The following is a 16,727-nucleotide window of genomic DNA, read 5'->3' as shown; positions in this document are numbered from 1 at the left end:
AACATATTGTACAATATTTGATCTCCTCCTTAAGAAAAAGCACTGAGAAATAAATGTCAGCTCCGATGTTATGAAAAAAATCTGTAATATTCTTCAGTGAACTGTATGCATGCTAAACAGAGTGCTGGGATACAGGCATTATCTATGGGCATTATCCTTATTTGATTGGAAACAGGAGTGCAATACCCAGATTCATCAGGTATGTTGAAACAGATTCTTAAAAACTTCTCTAAGTACTCTTGACTCACTGAACATCCTTCATGAGGCTCTTAAGAACAGGCTTTCTATTAGCTATTTCTTAAATATTTGGCCAAATATGCAACATTATAAGATAGACTTTATAATTAAATACAGTACAAAAGACATATAATAAAACATGAAGAACCATGCAACATTCTATCTATGTCCAAATTTGGGCTGACTTGGTAGCATTTGCTAAGGCTGGCATGAAGCATTAAGGATGTTGCTACTCTACAGTACCCTAAGTGGTTCTGGGGAAGCAAACAGAAAATGCCACCCAGGGCCATGGAAGCAACTAGCAGTAAGTTTTCACTTATAGCAAGAAGTCTCTAAATAATCCATAAGAGCTCTCCCCGAAAGAGTCTGCTTAAATTATCTATAAGACCCATCATCTATCCAACCCTGCCCAAAGCCACTGATCTGTTACCATCCTCCTTCCCTTCCCCTCTGTGCTTCTACTCGGTGGGGGTAAAATTCATATAGCAGCTTGTAAATGCCCTCCTCCCCCCGCCTTTGCTCCTTCTCTATTGTAGGATTCCATTAGCTCTAATATAGGGTAGGGAAGAAGAGTTAACACCAAATCGAATTTGGTATTTTCACTAGTACCTCAGAATAGACATTTCAATTGCTGAGTTAAAACTTTTTTTTTGGTTACTCTTTTTATAACTAAAAGTGACCAAGGCCATTTTACTATTTTAGAGTCACCAGCTAAGTCATTGTTACCTACATTCATTCACCAAAAAAGTTTGAGTCTAACAATATAAAATTACACTTTCACAACAAACTATATGTCACCCTTGCATAACAAAGTAATTCGTATGAATTAAGTGAAATATATACTTGTGGGATGTCAATGTTACATGACAAATAAATATGAAAATATTTGGTAAAACAACTTACATGTTGTTTATTTCTAGCAGAATTTATACGAGCTTTTAAAGGTTAATGTGAACTATGAATATTTAAAGCAGGAGCTATAATATACAACGTATCCCAAATTTATTTGGCCAGCAAACCATTATCCCAGTTACAAATCTTAATATAGTTTTGTTATCTATAGAACAATTTTAAAATGTGACATGTTCTAATGAGTAGTTGTCAAAACCATGGTAGGTCATACAGAAAACAGGGATGACCCCCATTACAAAGACTAAGTGGACCTTGCAGTAGTAGCTAACTCAAGAGATCAAGGGGTTTTTATAATTCTAAATATTATGGGTTAAAATATTCCTCATTTCAATGAAGAAACTGTGATGCTTCACAAATTCATTCAGAAGGAGAGTATTCTAAAATGTGATCAACCTGTAATGTACACAGGACAATATTATCTGCACAGGCTGGTAAAAAACAAAACAAACAAACCAAAAAAAAAAAAAAATACGAAGAAAAAAAACTCGTTAGGATGACTCCAGCACCATCTTGGACAAAGGCACTATGATTGAGTGAATGGACAATCAATCAGGTTATTACAATATTCTTCTGCCTTCTCTTTAAAATAACAAAACAAAACGAGATTTCAGTAACCATAAATTTCAATCTCTACATCTGCAGAGTCTACATACCCACTAAATAACTTAGGAGACTCTCCATGAACATGATCAATCTAATTATTGTTGCTATTTATGCCTAGAATTACAAATTGTCTTTCCAATCAACTCTATTTATTTACTGAGTCTGGTGAGCATTAATTAATTTCCAGAGCCAATAACTTCAAGTGCAGAAATCAAGATTCTGAATTAAAATGCAATAAGGAGACTTGCAAATCCAAATTTAGCAGCCAAATATTTCTAAACCATATATTTCAGTGTAAAATGTGAAATATCCAACTTTACTTTTCCATAGCTTATATTTATTTTTTAAATCATAGGTTAAGCCTATAGCATTTTTCCCCCCATCTGGAAACAAATTCATGTTTTAGTTAGCTCAGGCTGTCATAACAAAATACCATAGACTAGGTGGCTTAAACGACAGAAATTTTTTTTTTTTTTCTCACACTTCTGAAGGCTGGAAAACCCAAGATAAAGGTGCCTGTCTATTCAGTTATGGTGAGAGATTTCTTCCTGGCTTGCAGACACTTGCTTTCTTGTGCTATTCTTCACATGGCCTATCCTCTGTGTGGGCATGTGTGGACCTCTCCTTTTAAAGCCACCAATCCCTACAGATTAGGCCCAACCCTTATGATCTTATTTAACCTTAATTACCTTCTAAGGGCCTCTATCTCTAAATGCAGTTACACTGGGGGTTAGGGTTTCAACATGACTTTTTGGGGAAAAAATTCAGTCAATGGCAATTTATAGAATCCATAAAACTGTTATTACTAATTAGTCCATTACTCTACAATCCTAATTGAATTAAAGAACCTGTATCTAGAAGATCGGAGGAATACTGTATCTTTCATCTTTGAGTTTACCTGTGGTCAACATTTTTCTAAGAAAAAAACAAACACCATATTGCTCTCTGTGAAATGCATATATTACAGAAACATCATTATAAAAATGCATTGAAAGTAATGCAAATTTTACCTCAGAAGAGGAATTGCTTCTCTTAGTGCCTTTCTTATAAAATATGATCAAATTACCCTACCCCAAAATCTATATTCTGTACCTCAGGCTTGTCCTCAATATCTTTTTATGATGTTCTTACTACTTTATTGCTCTAATCCTAATAAAGAGTAATGTTAATTATTTAAGCTAATGATCTTTTTGTAACAATGGATGATCACTTGTTACAGAATCAATTGTACTTTTTGAGAGTTTCCTTTCTTAGCACTCATCTGATATCTGGTTCCATGATTCAGAATCCAAGCTTTATATCTGAAATAGCATTTTAAAAGAAGAAACAAAAGCTACTTTGTTACTATTATAAGCATGATAACATTTTACTGACAGTTCTTTAAAGACATTCGCTTTTTTAGTCTTTGAATATACAACGCTGTAGCATGGAATGATGCATCCTCCAGAATTGGAAAAAAACTTTTTTTTTTTGGTAAATTATCTGGTTAAAAAACAGTAAACACAAAACTTAAAAATGTACTACTGCTAAAAACATTTTATATTATTGTATCTTGATCCCAATTCCTATTTATGGTAAATAGCCGTACAGAAAACAACTACTCTGAAAAAATACCAACGGGTTAGAAGTGATGGAGATTTCTCAGCTCTCCTCAATCATCTGAGCAGTGTTTGTTGTTGGTAGTGGTATTTAGATAAGATTTTAATTAAAAATCGGTATGGCTATTGAATGCTTAATCTGCATATGTTGATATAGAATATAGCAATATTATTAGACATCTTAAGTACTCAATTATTAAGTCATTTATTTTGTTATGCATTATTCTTTCATCGCTGTTTTCATTTGGCAAATGTTTTCTTTTGAACTTTTCATCATTATTAACAAGTGAGATTGGCCTATGGTTATCTTTCTATCTTTGTTTTCCCTTCTTTTTTTTAAGCCATATCTATCTTTTTTTTGTATAAAAGTGATATGAGTTGATACTTTTCCACATTTTTGAGTTCTAATAAAATTTTTAAAAATTGAAAGTATTTATTCTCTTGAAGGTTTTATAGATATCACTCAGCATGAAGTAGTTTTGTTGCCAGAAATCTGAATGTTTCCAATTTATTCTATGATCATTGATCTATTGAGTTAATTTTAACTACACTTTATAATAAACCATTTTTCTTACACTTTATAATACTTTATTATAAAATCGTACATAGTTCCTTTTATGATTTTATCCTCCTTTTAGTCGGAGCTATAGTTCTTGCTTTTAATATTTTTCTATAATTTTTTTAACAACCTTGGTAAATGTTTGTGTATTTTTTAAAAGCTTGTGATTTTATTGCTAAAGTATACTTTAATACATTTTGTTATTTTAAATTTTTAAATCTGTATATTTATCGAAGTTCAATTAAATATAATAATTAAATTCAGGCTACAAAGGTAAAAAAAAAAACCTCTATAATATATTTTGTGAGAAAATCAGGACAATTTCTAAAGGAGTTTCCTATCATCTTCTCAGACTGCTGCTACATCTCATTAATGTCCTATATTTATTTTAGACAGCTACAGAAGCCAGTGCAGAAAAAGAAACATGTGACATTAAAGCTGAAAAAAAAAACAAAACTGAAGTTAACTAATCCAACTTATTATCAGTATTATGTACATAGACAAAACATTATTTAAAAGGTAATATTCAGTGTTCATAAAGTTGGAGTTAGATTTATTGCTAGTATAAATCTAAATTGCTACTAACCCACAGTATAAAGGGCACTAATTCATTGTTAGTATAAATCTAAATTGGTACTAACCTGCAATATAAATAAAATTTATCAGTAGCTTTGACCTTTTAATACCAGGTCTTAGATTTTATAAGGAAATAATAAAGAGGTGTAGAGATTTATTTATTCACTAAGATGAAATGATAACAATATAAATGTAAATTAGTTATGGAACATATAATATTAAAATGTTCTTTTCAAAAAATATTAATAAATATATGATAAAGCTTACTGGTAAGTTAAAGGTCAGGTATAAACTTTATATTCATTAGCTCACTTTTATAATAGGTTAGTATTAGTATATTCATTTAGTTTACTATATATTTACTATTAGTATACACACACATATCTTAGTGTAATTTTACATATTTTCCTTTATATATTATAAAATTATCATGTGTTTCCTTTATAATGACAAAAAATAATTTTAATACTTAAATTAAAGCAATTTTAAAAATCATAACATGTTTAACAGGAAAATATATACTATTTCAACCAAGATACTGGTAAGTAGAACAATTCAATCAATAGTCTTATTTCAAAGAAATAGAACATGGCATTAGTTCAAGATTACTTGTTTTGCACAGAAAACAACAGCCAAAACATTACCATGCACATATGTAAACACCAATAATTTGTATAATTCAAAACCAGCTTGTACTGTGATGTGAATCTCAAACCAGAAGTCTGTCACAGGAAATAAGCCAGGCAAGCCCAAAAGAGGAGCTCAGCAATTTACATCAGTGTAAAAGGATTTATGTAAACTGGAAAAAATAAAATTTCTCTGAACATTTTCTTCTAGGATTTCTATCGTCTGTTCCTAACTGTATCACTGAATATCAGGAAAGGAACTAATTTGCATGGAATTTATTTAACTAGCAAAAAAAACTTTAAAAGTTATGGAGAAAGGCATAGAGAAAGGGTCTTTTGATATTCTGCCAAACTGTAATTTTATTTCATTCACTACTCTTTAAAGATCTCAATAATTTTATCTTAGCTCATTAGCTTCTCAATTACTTTTATAAGATTTATTTATGGGAATTAAATTTGCATGTCACACTGTTTTGAGATAATTAGGTTAATTAAACATGTCATAATACCATTTTTCATAATATAAAATTAGAAAGAAGAATATAGACCTCAGAAATATACTAGGTTTACGCAATATTGATAGGAATTCTTCCTTGAACTACGATCTTGGTCCAAGGCCCCATCATCTTTTCTCTGTTCTTGCCTTTTATGTCTGTTCTCAACAAAGTATCCAGTATCATTTTTTTTTTATTTATAAAACTAAGGCGGATTATTTAATGCATTCAAAACTTATCATAGCTTTCCATTTCTGTATAGACTTAATGTATCCCCCCGAAATTCCTATGTTGAAGCCTTACCCCTCAAGGTGATAGTATTAGGAAGTGAAGCCTTTAAGTGGGAATTAGGGTTAGATGAGGTCATGAGGGTGGAACCCCCATATTTGGATTGGCATCTATATTAAAAAAGAGAGCATGTGCACAAAGAAGAGGTCATGGTCTTCCTGCTCTTTATGAATCTGCCATGCTTTCAACTTTCTGTTCTCTCAGTTTACAACTTCTTATCCAGATGATACTATGACTCTTATGCTCACCAACTATGGATTTCTGGTACAATGTTGCTTTATCCAAAAAGCCGTCTCTATCTACCTAGTTTAAAATATCAACTCCCCAACAGCTAACCCAAGGACTACCTATAACCCTTTATTATTTTATTTTTGTCTAGATTATTTAATATACTACAATATATCCCATTGTTTTAATTGTTCATTTTATGCCTTACTCACATCCACCAGAAAACAAGGTCTGCAAGAACAGGGGTATTTGTCTATTTGTTCAGTGCGATATTGCCATTATTTGGTAAAGTGAATGACACATAGGTGTTTAACAAATATTTGCTGAATGAAGGAATAATGTGTTAGAGGTCATATAAAGATAACTTTTTACATTTTTTTCATTTGTGTTATATATTAAACATAAAATATATCTAAAATTAATCAACTTAAATTAGTAAAATTTCACCTGATTATTGGCTGTTTTTGAGGTCACTGAATAATACCCTAATAAAACTAATATGATCTCACAATTCTCTTATATTATAAAACTGATATTTTTCTTAACATGTACAAATATAACTCATATTATTTTGGTATTATGAGACCAAAGCAAAATTTTGTTGATTATATTTTTCTATATACTCTTTTTTCATAATATAGCCCATAAATAATTCGAATTACTTATTAAATGACAAATATGCCAACTATAGATTAAAATACTGTGCACTCTCAGAATAACTGAAATTAAAATATATCCACATCCATTATAGTCAATATAGTTTAAAAAGAATGTATATTTCAAAAAACATACATTATGTGAAAAAGCTGTTAATGCTATAGTTTATGCCCAATATCCTTTTTTGTTAACTTTTGAAAATCTACTTTGGTTATAAATCAGATTATATCCTAAGTAATCTACCTTACTCATACTAATCATTATAACATCAAATAATCATATATTTCCCATGGTCTGCATTTCCTTCGAATCACCTGTTATCCAAAGAACTTACAATTTGACATTTTAAGTCTTTTAAAGTTCCTCCCATATGCATTTTCTTTATTTCAAAGTTAATTAGTACAATTTAGAGAATAAGATTATACAATAGAAGTGAATATTGTATCAACATCAAGTACAAGTTTTTATTCTTACAAAATATGTTTTGTGAAGCAGTACTAAAAACTAAGATCACATCATTGAAATCTTTTCACTAGGAGTATTATTTGTTTTTTAAAAAATGCAAATGATAGACCTGTGAGCACACACTGCCTTCTGAATCCAGCCTTTTGCCCAACACCAAATATCTTAAGGATTATTTTCAGTGGTCTCTACAACTATCAGAGCTGTGAAGTCAAACAGCCTGATTTATATTGAGCATGCCAATCAGAATATTAACTTTCTTAATCTGTAAAAGGGATACTACCCACCTTATTAATCACTGGAATAACATAACAAAATGAGTTGTTTAAAAGAGTAAATATAATAAGCTATCAGCACTCCAATTTAAGTAGTAGCCGTATCTTGAAACATATTAGTTGCTAAAATTTATAAGAGATTATGAAAGACTATCTACACAGTTGTTGGCAAAGGCAGGGCAGCTTTTTCCTCTGCAAATTTTACATTGTCATCATTTGAGATACAGTAGCTATATTTTTTAAAACAAAACAAATGAACATCAAGATAGATTACAATGCAGTATTAGTGATTATACGTAGTTCAATTTATAAAAGCAAATATTACTAGTAAAGAATATGAGACTTTCAAGAACGATAATACAACTCTTAATTCTCCTGTCTTCTTTTATCAAAATGAATGTATTTTTGTGATAAAAGCATATTTGTTTTTTAATTTCTCAAAAGAAGACAGTAACTGCCTTGCTCACATTACAAGGTAAGGTTAGGAACTAAAGTATCTAGTACCTGAAAGTGTTTATAAGTGTGGGTTCCTTATTATCTTCCTTTTCAACATATATTCTTTTGAAACTATAATAATTCTATAAATAAAAATCAACATAAATTTCTATTAATAAATGACTATAGAATATTCTATGAAGACATTCGCTATACCAGAATCTGAAGTGATTAAATAATAAATAAAATTCTGTGATTAAAACTAAATTAATACAGAATATTCAGCCCTTATTAAGTTCTATGCTTGTTTTTATACTCTTAACCAGAAATATTAGATCTGAAAATTAAGTATGACTTGTGTACTCTAAATGAAAAGTATTAACCAGTGAAATTCTCAAAAATGAAAACTTTCAGATTGGGCTCTAATTAAATACACTATTCTAAAACTTTAAATATATCATTGAGCAAAAATAATCACATTTCAATTCAAAGGACTTTAAAGTAATCGCTTTTGGGAGATTAGATCATGAGATTTCTTATGAGAATGCAGCAACACAACTATCTTTAAGTGAAAGAGGCTGTTTCCTTCAGTTAAGCCTTCAATTAAATTGCACTTTCACATTTATTAAATTCAGAAACCTAGAATAATCCTGTAAATCTGATATGTTCCGATGAGCTGCATGAAGAATACCAGTAATTATTAAATTTTCAAGATCTTGTTAACATTTCTGACTGTACTCCTGTGTCATTTACTCACACAGCCCATAACACCGGATATGAATTTTAAAGGAGTACGGCCAGGCAGGGTCAGAGTCTTACTGATTAGATTTCAGCAAAGGAGAAGCCAATATTAAGATAAATGGGACTAAATAAATAATCCAAAGACAGAGCTTCTTTTCCTTTTTCTTTAAAGTATGCCCAATACTAAAGTGTGTCTTACGCCTTCTGAAAACATCTATTAAATATTTTATCTTATTAAATTTCAGAGTAATCAAAGCAATATATTTTTATTCTTGACTATTAAAATTACAAATAGCTTATTCTAAATCGGAAAGAAAAAGTTTTATACAAAGTCAAAATTCTTTAGGATATGTGTATACTATGTGACAATATTCTGAAAAAAGTATGCTTGAATTTACCTTATGTGTCATATTTTATGTCTGTTCTAGCATAAAATAGATGAAGACATTATAAATGTGACTTCAACTAAAACTAAAAATAAAGAGAGCAAAAGAATAAGAATAAGAAGATAAAGATTCCCGTGAAAAGTAAGTATATTACTAACTCCTGTAGACAATCCTGGCTCCCAAATAATATAACCAAATCAAAATTAACCCAAAAGTAAAATATCAGAAATTTTATCTATCAATTAAAATTATAAAGTTTGGAATTAGAATATATTTGAAATCTGACCCCATTTCTTAGAAATGCTGTAGCTTTTCATTAAAGACTCTACTTCAGTTTCCCCTTTTTCAAAATTATTTTAACAAAATTACAGTCATAAAGATATATTAAGAAAGCTTAGCATGGAGTTAAAAAACTAGTAAACTCAATAAATGTTTATTATTATTATTAATCAGATCAATGGAATTGTAAAGTTTATTGACCTTTTGTATTTGTAAAAGGTATGTACAAGTTAATTTACTAGGCTGATAAGTTAGGATTTAATAATTTTAGTCTCTATCTATGAAAAAAAACTGTATTTTTCGCCTATTTTTGCTCCTTAAATATTTTCCCATTGAAAATTAAACAAAGTAATTTTGTCTTTATATTCTCTGGGTAACCTGCTCCTGAAGAAAAATCTTCCTTTTCCCTATTTTCAGCCTTTTGATAGTTTAACAAAAAAAAATTTGTCTACTTCAAATCAGGAAGAAAATCAAGCTGAAGAGCAGTATAAAAAAATCCCAAATGGGTTATTAGTTAGTATCTGCAATTTTAAAAATATTCCATTGGACTAAGTTCCAAACTCTTAACCATGATTAGCTTTCGGAAGTGCAATTTTTGGAGACTTTCATTTTCTATGTTAAATATATACACAATATTAAAATATCTGCCACCATTCCATATTGCTTTTAGAAGAAAGAAACGTGGTTTTAAAATGTGTGAAGTAGTTCTGTTACCCTTCACTGAGAATTTAATTTAAAAAATTGAAGATTTCTAGATAATCACTACTGGACTGCCTGAACTTCAAGGAAATTTTCCTATAGAGTTGCAAAAAGACTGTTGCTTACATGAGTATAAGTGGAAGTGAGTATGAATAGCCTCGTTAAATATTTTTTATATCTGAAGGGAAGTTGCTGAGATGAGAGTAAGGCCAGTGAGGTAGTGGCAGCTAAGTGTATACCATGAAAGGGGTGAAATGGTGTCATGGTGTCTCAGGTGCTATACAGTCCAGAAAGTAAGCTCAAGTTGTCCTCCTTGCCATGTTATACTGAACGAGGGTACCCATGTCCTACAAAGGATGGAGTATGGCCCACTGACTCAAAAAAAAAAAAAAAAAAAAAAAAACCAAGGTGAACGAAAAATATTTTTTTAAAAAATGAGAAACAACCATATAGCTCAGTATTGTCTGAACAGTTGTTGTTATAACAGTTACAAAATATAATTGCAAATATCAAAAAAATAACATTTGAAAAAAGAACATGACAAAGTAAAAAAAAAAAAAAAAAATCTGCAACTAAGTCCCAGGTAATTCCTAAAAGGACCTAGAATTAACAGAGTGATTTGGAGTGTAAAAAAGTCACTTTAATTCTCATGAGACATAAGAAACTACTTATATACACCATTTTGTCTCTATTACATACAGAGAAATATCATATGCTTAATATCATATGTTTACTATATTCAAAGAATTGATAGGAGAGAAATAATATGTACTTTTCAAAATATTAAGAGAATAAAGAGTAAAATATTTTAATAAAATTTGTTATGAAAAGAATCATACATGTAATTAAAAATGTTCTTTTAAACAAATATCATAGTGAATCCAAAAAAATAAAAGCTAATTTACAATATTAGTCTCTGTACTTAATCCTTTGTGTCTAAATTAACTTTAAGTGTAATTAATAGTAACAGCAAACATTTACACAGTATTATGAGCCTGGTACTATTATGCAAACTTAAATACTTTAACTTACTTTATTCTTAAATGACCTTGCATGTTAGTAATCTTATTCCCATTTCACAGGTGACAAAATGCTTTAGCTAGCCCAGAAAGTGAAAGGATTTGCCCAAGAAAACAAACCTGCTAAAATGTAGATCTAAACTCAGGCAGTTGGCTCCAGAACCTAGGCAGCTCTAGATATACTCTGGATACCCAGTATACTCTACAGCTTTTCTAATTACTTTTAAGAATATATCTATTACTTTTAAGAAGGCAGAATTATTTACTAAACAATAGAGTAAAAGGATATCTCCATGGATGCAAACTCCTCTACAAAAAATTTATGTAGTAAGGCCACATAAACATAAACTGCTCATGAAAATCAGGTTCCTTCTTTTACACAAATCAGAGTTTAACACAGACTTTTAAATGGCATGTAAGTAAATCGGTATCACAGTTGCTCGTTTCTTTTCTTTTTTTTTTTTCCTAACATGAGTTGCATGAAAGTGATGAGAGCATGGTATTCTAACAGTTGTTCACAATCTTTTACTTACAGCCCTCATAGATGTCGGTGGGAATGTGGACTGCTGCATGCTGATAGGATATTTGTCGTCCAAAATTAGCATCATCGATAAAAACAGGTTTTATCCTCTGACTGCCCGGCTCACTGTCATTTTTTTCAGGCTACACAGAAAAAGACAACAAACAGAATATTAAAACTTATGCTAACACAGACATTCTCACATTCATGTCTTCATTTGCCAAATGCTTAGCTTTCAAAAAAATAGAACTGAAAGAATATTTTAAAATATAGTAAGTACCCTGATGACATCGGATACACAAATTTCCATTCAGTTATTAGCATTCATATTATATGTTCATGACATTATTTGTATCATGACCTAATCTCTCTCCTAACTTCCATGATGCTGCAGTCACTCCTCAGGACCGCTCTGTGAGGACAACAGCACCGCCCAGTGTTTATTAAAATATACACTGAAAAAACCAGATGAGTGCCTTTAAATACAACCAAATTAAAACTATATCCTTGAAATAAATATCACTATTATGTTACCAAATGTATATTATGCAGTTGAAGTTAATTCTGGGTTTGATGATTGATGCTACAGATGATGGCAATGGATAGCAATGAAGAATTATTTTATGTCATAGTCTCTTAACTTTTGCATGTTTTCCAGGTGTATCAATTTTTGTTTTAAAAAATAAAGGATACTAGAAAAGATCTATTATAACCCTAAGTACAATTAAATCCTAACTTCAACCAGCTTGTCTTCCAAGGTAGGAGCTGAGATTCAATCAATAACGATTCAAAAAAATCCCACAAGAATTTAAGATTGAAGATTCATTTTCTATCTCTTTGAACTATGCTTTTGATGCTGAATTACCTGTTGCCCTCTCCTGGCAAGAAACTAAGAATCTCACTCATTTATTCAAAATGCATCTCCAGAAACTTTGTTTTTGGCAAATTATATTAAACTTATTTTTCCTAGTTCAAATGTAGTGACTTTAACACTTCAATAACTACATTTTTAAGTTAAATTCAGATCTGTATTATCAACTCCATTTTAGACTGTTTACCCTATTCCCAAGGTTACCTTCTGAAAACAAAACTAAAAAAAAAAAAAAAAACCACAACATTTATTTTGCCAGCACACTGCAGTAGTGGAAATGATAAAAAACAGAAAACACTTAAGTAGACAACCAGAAAATTTTATAAGAAGGCTGGGAGAATGTGCAAACATAGTCAGCAGGTTGTAAAGAAGTGAAAGTGTTCAGCTTTCCATATGGCTCTGAAAATTTATATGACCAGATAACACATTAGCATCCTGAGATATTTTAACACCTATATACACATACAAACACACAAGTGTATGTATTTTGTTTCTCGAGGGGAAATGCAATATTGGAAAAATTATTTAGACACAAATATGAGCAAGAGGGCTTTTTCCTTCTTTTAACAATGGTTTCTAAAGCCATGTTCCGACCTATTATTAGGTAGTAAAATCAATTTCATAGGTCATAACCAAATAATTTTTAAAATGAAACATTAATGAAAGAGAATATGAAAATACACTTTTTATAAAGGGAAAATCTATATTGCGAAACTTGTGGTTTAGTGAGTTATGACTTTGTGTTTGTGTATGCACATGTGGGCATATATGATTTGAATTGCAAAATTTGCCATTTTTAAAAATCTTTGAAAATAGATCTCTATCGGAACACGAGAAAGGCACATTAAGACAAACTACTTTCATTAAAAACGTGAATGTAAAAAGCATTTCAGCTAATGGACGATGGCATTATTCACAGCTACAAACATTCTGAATTAGTGAAAAGTCTCGACATTTATTTTAAAGCAGTGGTATCTCAAAGTGTGGTTTTCAGAGAAGCAGCATCAGCATTCACTGAAACTTTTTAGAATGCAGGCCCCACTCCAGACCTAGTCGATCAGAAACATCAACAACACACAGGAGAAACACCATGGGAGGGGCTAAGCAATCTGTAGTTTAACAAACCCTCCAGGTGATCCTGATAATACTAAAACTGGAAGTTCAGTGCTTTACAGTATCGATAGTTTAAATTAGGCATACATTTTTTATTCAATAAAAAAATTAAGATTGATTAGTAATAAGCATGTTAACAAATGCCTACATTTTTCTACCCTCCATGTATAACAGTTGAAGTATTTGTGAATAACAGATTGTATGTGCATGGTATTATGGCAAGTAATATTTGTCAAAGGATGTTTCAAAAGACAATAGTCACTCAAGATACTCTAGGGGTTAGGTTCCTCATGAAATAAACTGTGTAAGTGCTGCATGTTACATTCTTCTATTAAGAGAGTGTGACAAAGCACATTGGCATATCAAAGGCTCTGAAATAAATCTCACTTAAAAAAAAGTGTTATAACCCAGTGTTTTCAAGCTTATAAGACTGAAGCTTTTTTTAAAAAATATAATAATACCTATTACAAAAAACATATAGTACGTATGAAATACCATGAAAACGCATAATGGCAAGTATGGATGTCAGGAGATTTCGTTCTACTCTGTTGCAGTAATAACATCTCGGACTTAGGAAAGTCACTGTTCCTTGGCCTTCTGTCTTTTGCCTTATAAATAAATTATGCTGGGCTATAGGTGTGGTCCTTAACAGTGGGACATATCAGAATCACCTGGGGAGCTTCCTCAACCACCAAGAACAGCGTCTCATGATGGGGAAGGTGTCTTTTGAAAGAATCTCTCAGTTGATTCTAATATCCTCCCCTATCTTAAAAATCCTCAAACTAAAGAATTTAGAGTCATTTTCAGTTATAAAATAATATAGTCCCATTTTTTATAATTTTAGAAAATAATATTATTTTTTATAAGCATATATTTTCCAGAAATACCATTTACATCTATTTGTAGCAAATTTAAATATATGAAAAGTAGGGTTAGATGATAGATAATAGACTGACAGTGAACCACATATATGAACTAGGGTTAGAAATGTGTGGATTTGTGCAAATATTTCATTCATTCACTCACTTAAATGTTTATTGGTAGAATGGAGAAGAGGATTTACTGATATTAATGCTTATAGAAATGCCATTTAATGTCTAAATTTGGAAACAAATTTAATATCCAACAGTAGAAAAATGGATACAATTACCACAAATATAAATAAAAGAGTAATCACATTGGTAATATACTTTTATGCTATATTTGCCTAAAATAATTTTAAGTTTAAAAAATACTAAATTACTTCCTTTTTAAGCAAAAGAAAGGAAAAAAGGCCTATTTTGAGAGGAAAGAGTGGTAAATGGATATACGCAGGAATGAGTACACGGCCAATATTAGCACTGCAGTTGGTTTTGTAGTTATGAGATATAACTGTCTTCATCTTTGTGTTCTCGTTTTTTGCAATAACACAATGAAAATGTATTATATTTGTAATCAGAAAAAAATATTAATTTTTCTTTTAAATAGTGTTATTAAGCATCATATGATTCTTATTAAAGATGAAGGTTGCTTATATTTTTTCTGAATCCTCTCACACCTAAAAATTGTTTTAAATATCTTTTATGAATATTCTTGCACTTTTAAAATGCCACATAAAGGGATTTGAGAAATAACTTTAAAAGAATAATGTACTTCTTAACTTATAAATTCATGTATGAAGGCTAGTTTTAATGTGAGGTTACTAAATATATTAAGAAAAACTAATAGTGCTGCTTTCCATGGTCTTCCCTTTTATAGTCTCCATAAATTAAAATAATTCCATGAAAATATTAGGCATTTTAATGTAACTTATTTATTTCCTTAAACTTATAAAATTATTGTTTCTGGCATCATCATAATCTATCTTTACCTATCTTGTTATAATGTGTCACTACATAGTATAATTATAATATAGCAACTATTAGACACACAAAGTTACTGAGAAAAGGAATTTGGGGAAAAGCTACTTAGTATATATTGTTTAATGTGTTAATTAAAAATTTCAAACAAATTCTCACTCTGGAATTAAGATTTCCTTGTTTACTAGACCACATACTAGAAAAAAATAAGTTAGCGTATCTCTTTTTAACATTTTTTCCCAAAAATATCTCTCCTGAATTCTCCAGACTACCCTGTATAAATGTGTACAAAGAAAATGAGCAAGTCAATTCCAAAATGTATTCAAATGCATTTGGTAAAACACATAAGTGAAGCGTGAGAAGCCTGTTTCTCAGATTATTCATATCAATATAATTTTAGTTATTTAATAATAGATTAGATCACTCAGAGAGAGGTACAGGCCAATGCTGAAAGGATAGGTCATTCAATTTTACAAGCAGTATATATTAGCAAATTTCATTTAGAAAGTCACAATAATAAGTCCATGACAGACTCAAAAGGCTCTTGAGTATTTAACATATTTATCTCAAAGTAAACACAGAATTAATATTTTTAACTCATTTGTTTTAAATATTTTGTTATCTTTTTTCATTTATTAACTTAAAACTATTTCTACTGAAAGTAAATGTTCAGAAATTAAAAGTTTATATATTACTTAAATTGCAACAGAAACTAACTTAATTACTTTGCGCAATTCAGATTGAACATGCTCACTGAGAAATTTTGTTTGCAACCATACTATGGCTAGGTTTATCTACCCCTGCTCTCTATTATTTTTTTTTCTGTCACACGAAACTGAGACAATTAGTTGGTACTGAATACGAATGGTTCACTGAGATCTTCCATAGTATTGCAATTGGTATTTCTATCTCACTAGTGAAAATAAATGAATGGGCTCTTGTGTAATGAAACAAATACTTCAATAACTAGAAGCTGTAACTTTGTATACAATTCTCCAGTATGTATGTGCATATATTTTCAAATTTCTACCTCTAAACACATTCTTTTCATTTCTATAACTACTTCACACATATTATTTACAAGAGGGCCTTGCAATCAACTCTGTAGATTAAAAAATAATGTTGCCTCTGTAAACCACTAGTTCACCATTGGAATCTATCTAAGCATTCTGTGATGCTCCACTAATTAAAGCTGGTTACCAGTTCTGATCCTTACAAAGCAAAGCTTCCTTTTTACTAAATCTCTTGAATCAGAATGGAATTCATCAAGTCAGCTGCAGCTGACCATGCCCAATTAACGAATAAATGAAT

General features: G+C 30.3%; 1 protein-coding gene across 9 annotated transcripts in view; it reads right to left on the bottom strand.

Annotated features, from left to right (window-relative positions):
* The window catches only part of CACNA2D1 (calcium voltage-gated channel auxiliary subunit alpha2delta 1), a 450,405-nt gene that overhangs the window by 159,964 nt on the left and 273,714 nt on the right, over nt 1–16,727 (bottom strand). For all 9 annotated transcript variants that reach the window (XM_039849431.1, XM_039849432.1, XM_039849438.1 and 6 more), the window contains one exon: nt 11,608–11,737. In XM_039849431.1, the coding sequence (XP_039705365.1) occupies nt 11,608–11,737 (130 nt within the window). The remainder of the gene's footprint in view (nt 1–11,607; nt 11,738–16,727) is intronic.

The sequence above is a fragment of the Pteropus medius genome, unplaced genomic scaffold (genome assembly GCF_902729225.1).
Source record: "Pteropus medius unplaced genomic scaffold, Ma_sr-lr_union100, whole genome shotgun sequence".
In the NCBI taxonomy this organism is placed as follows: Eukaryota; Metazoa; Chordata; class Mammalia; order Chiroptera; family Pteropodidae; genus Pteropus; species Pteropus medius.
This window is presented reverse-complemented; position numbering and strand designations above follow the sequence as displayed.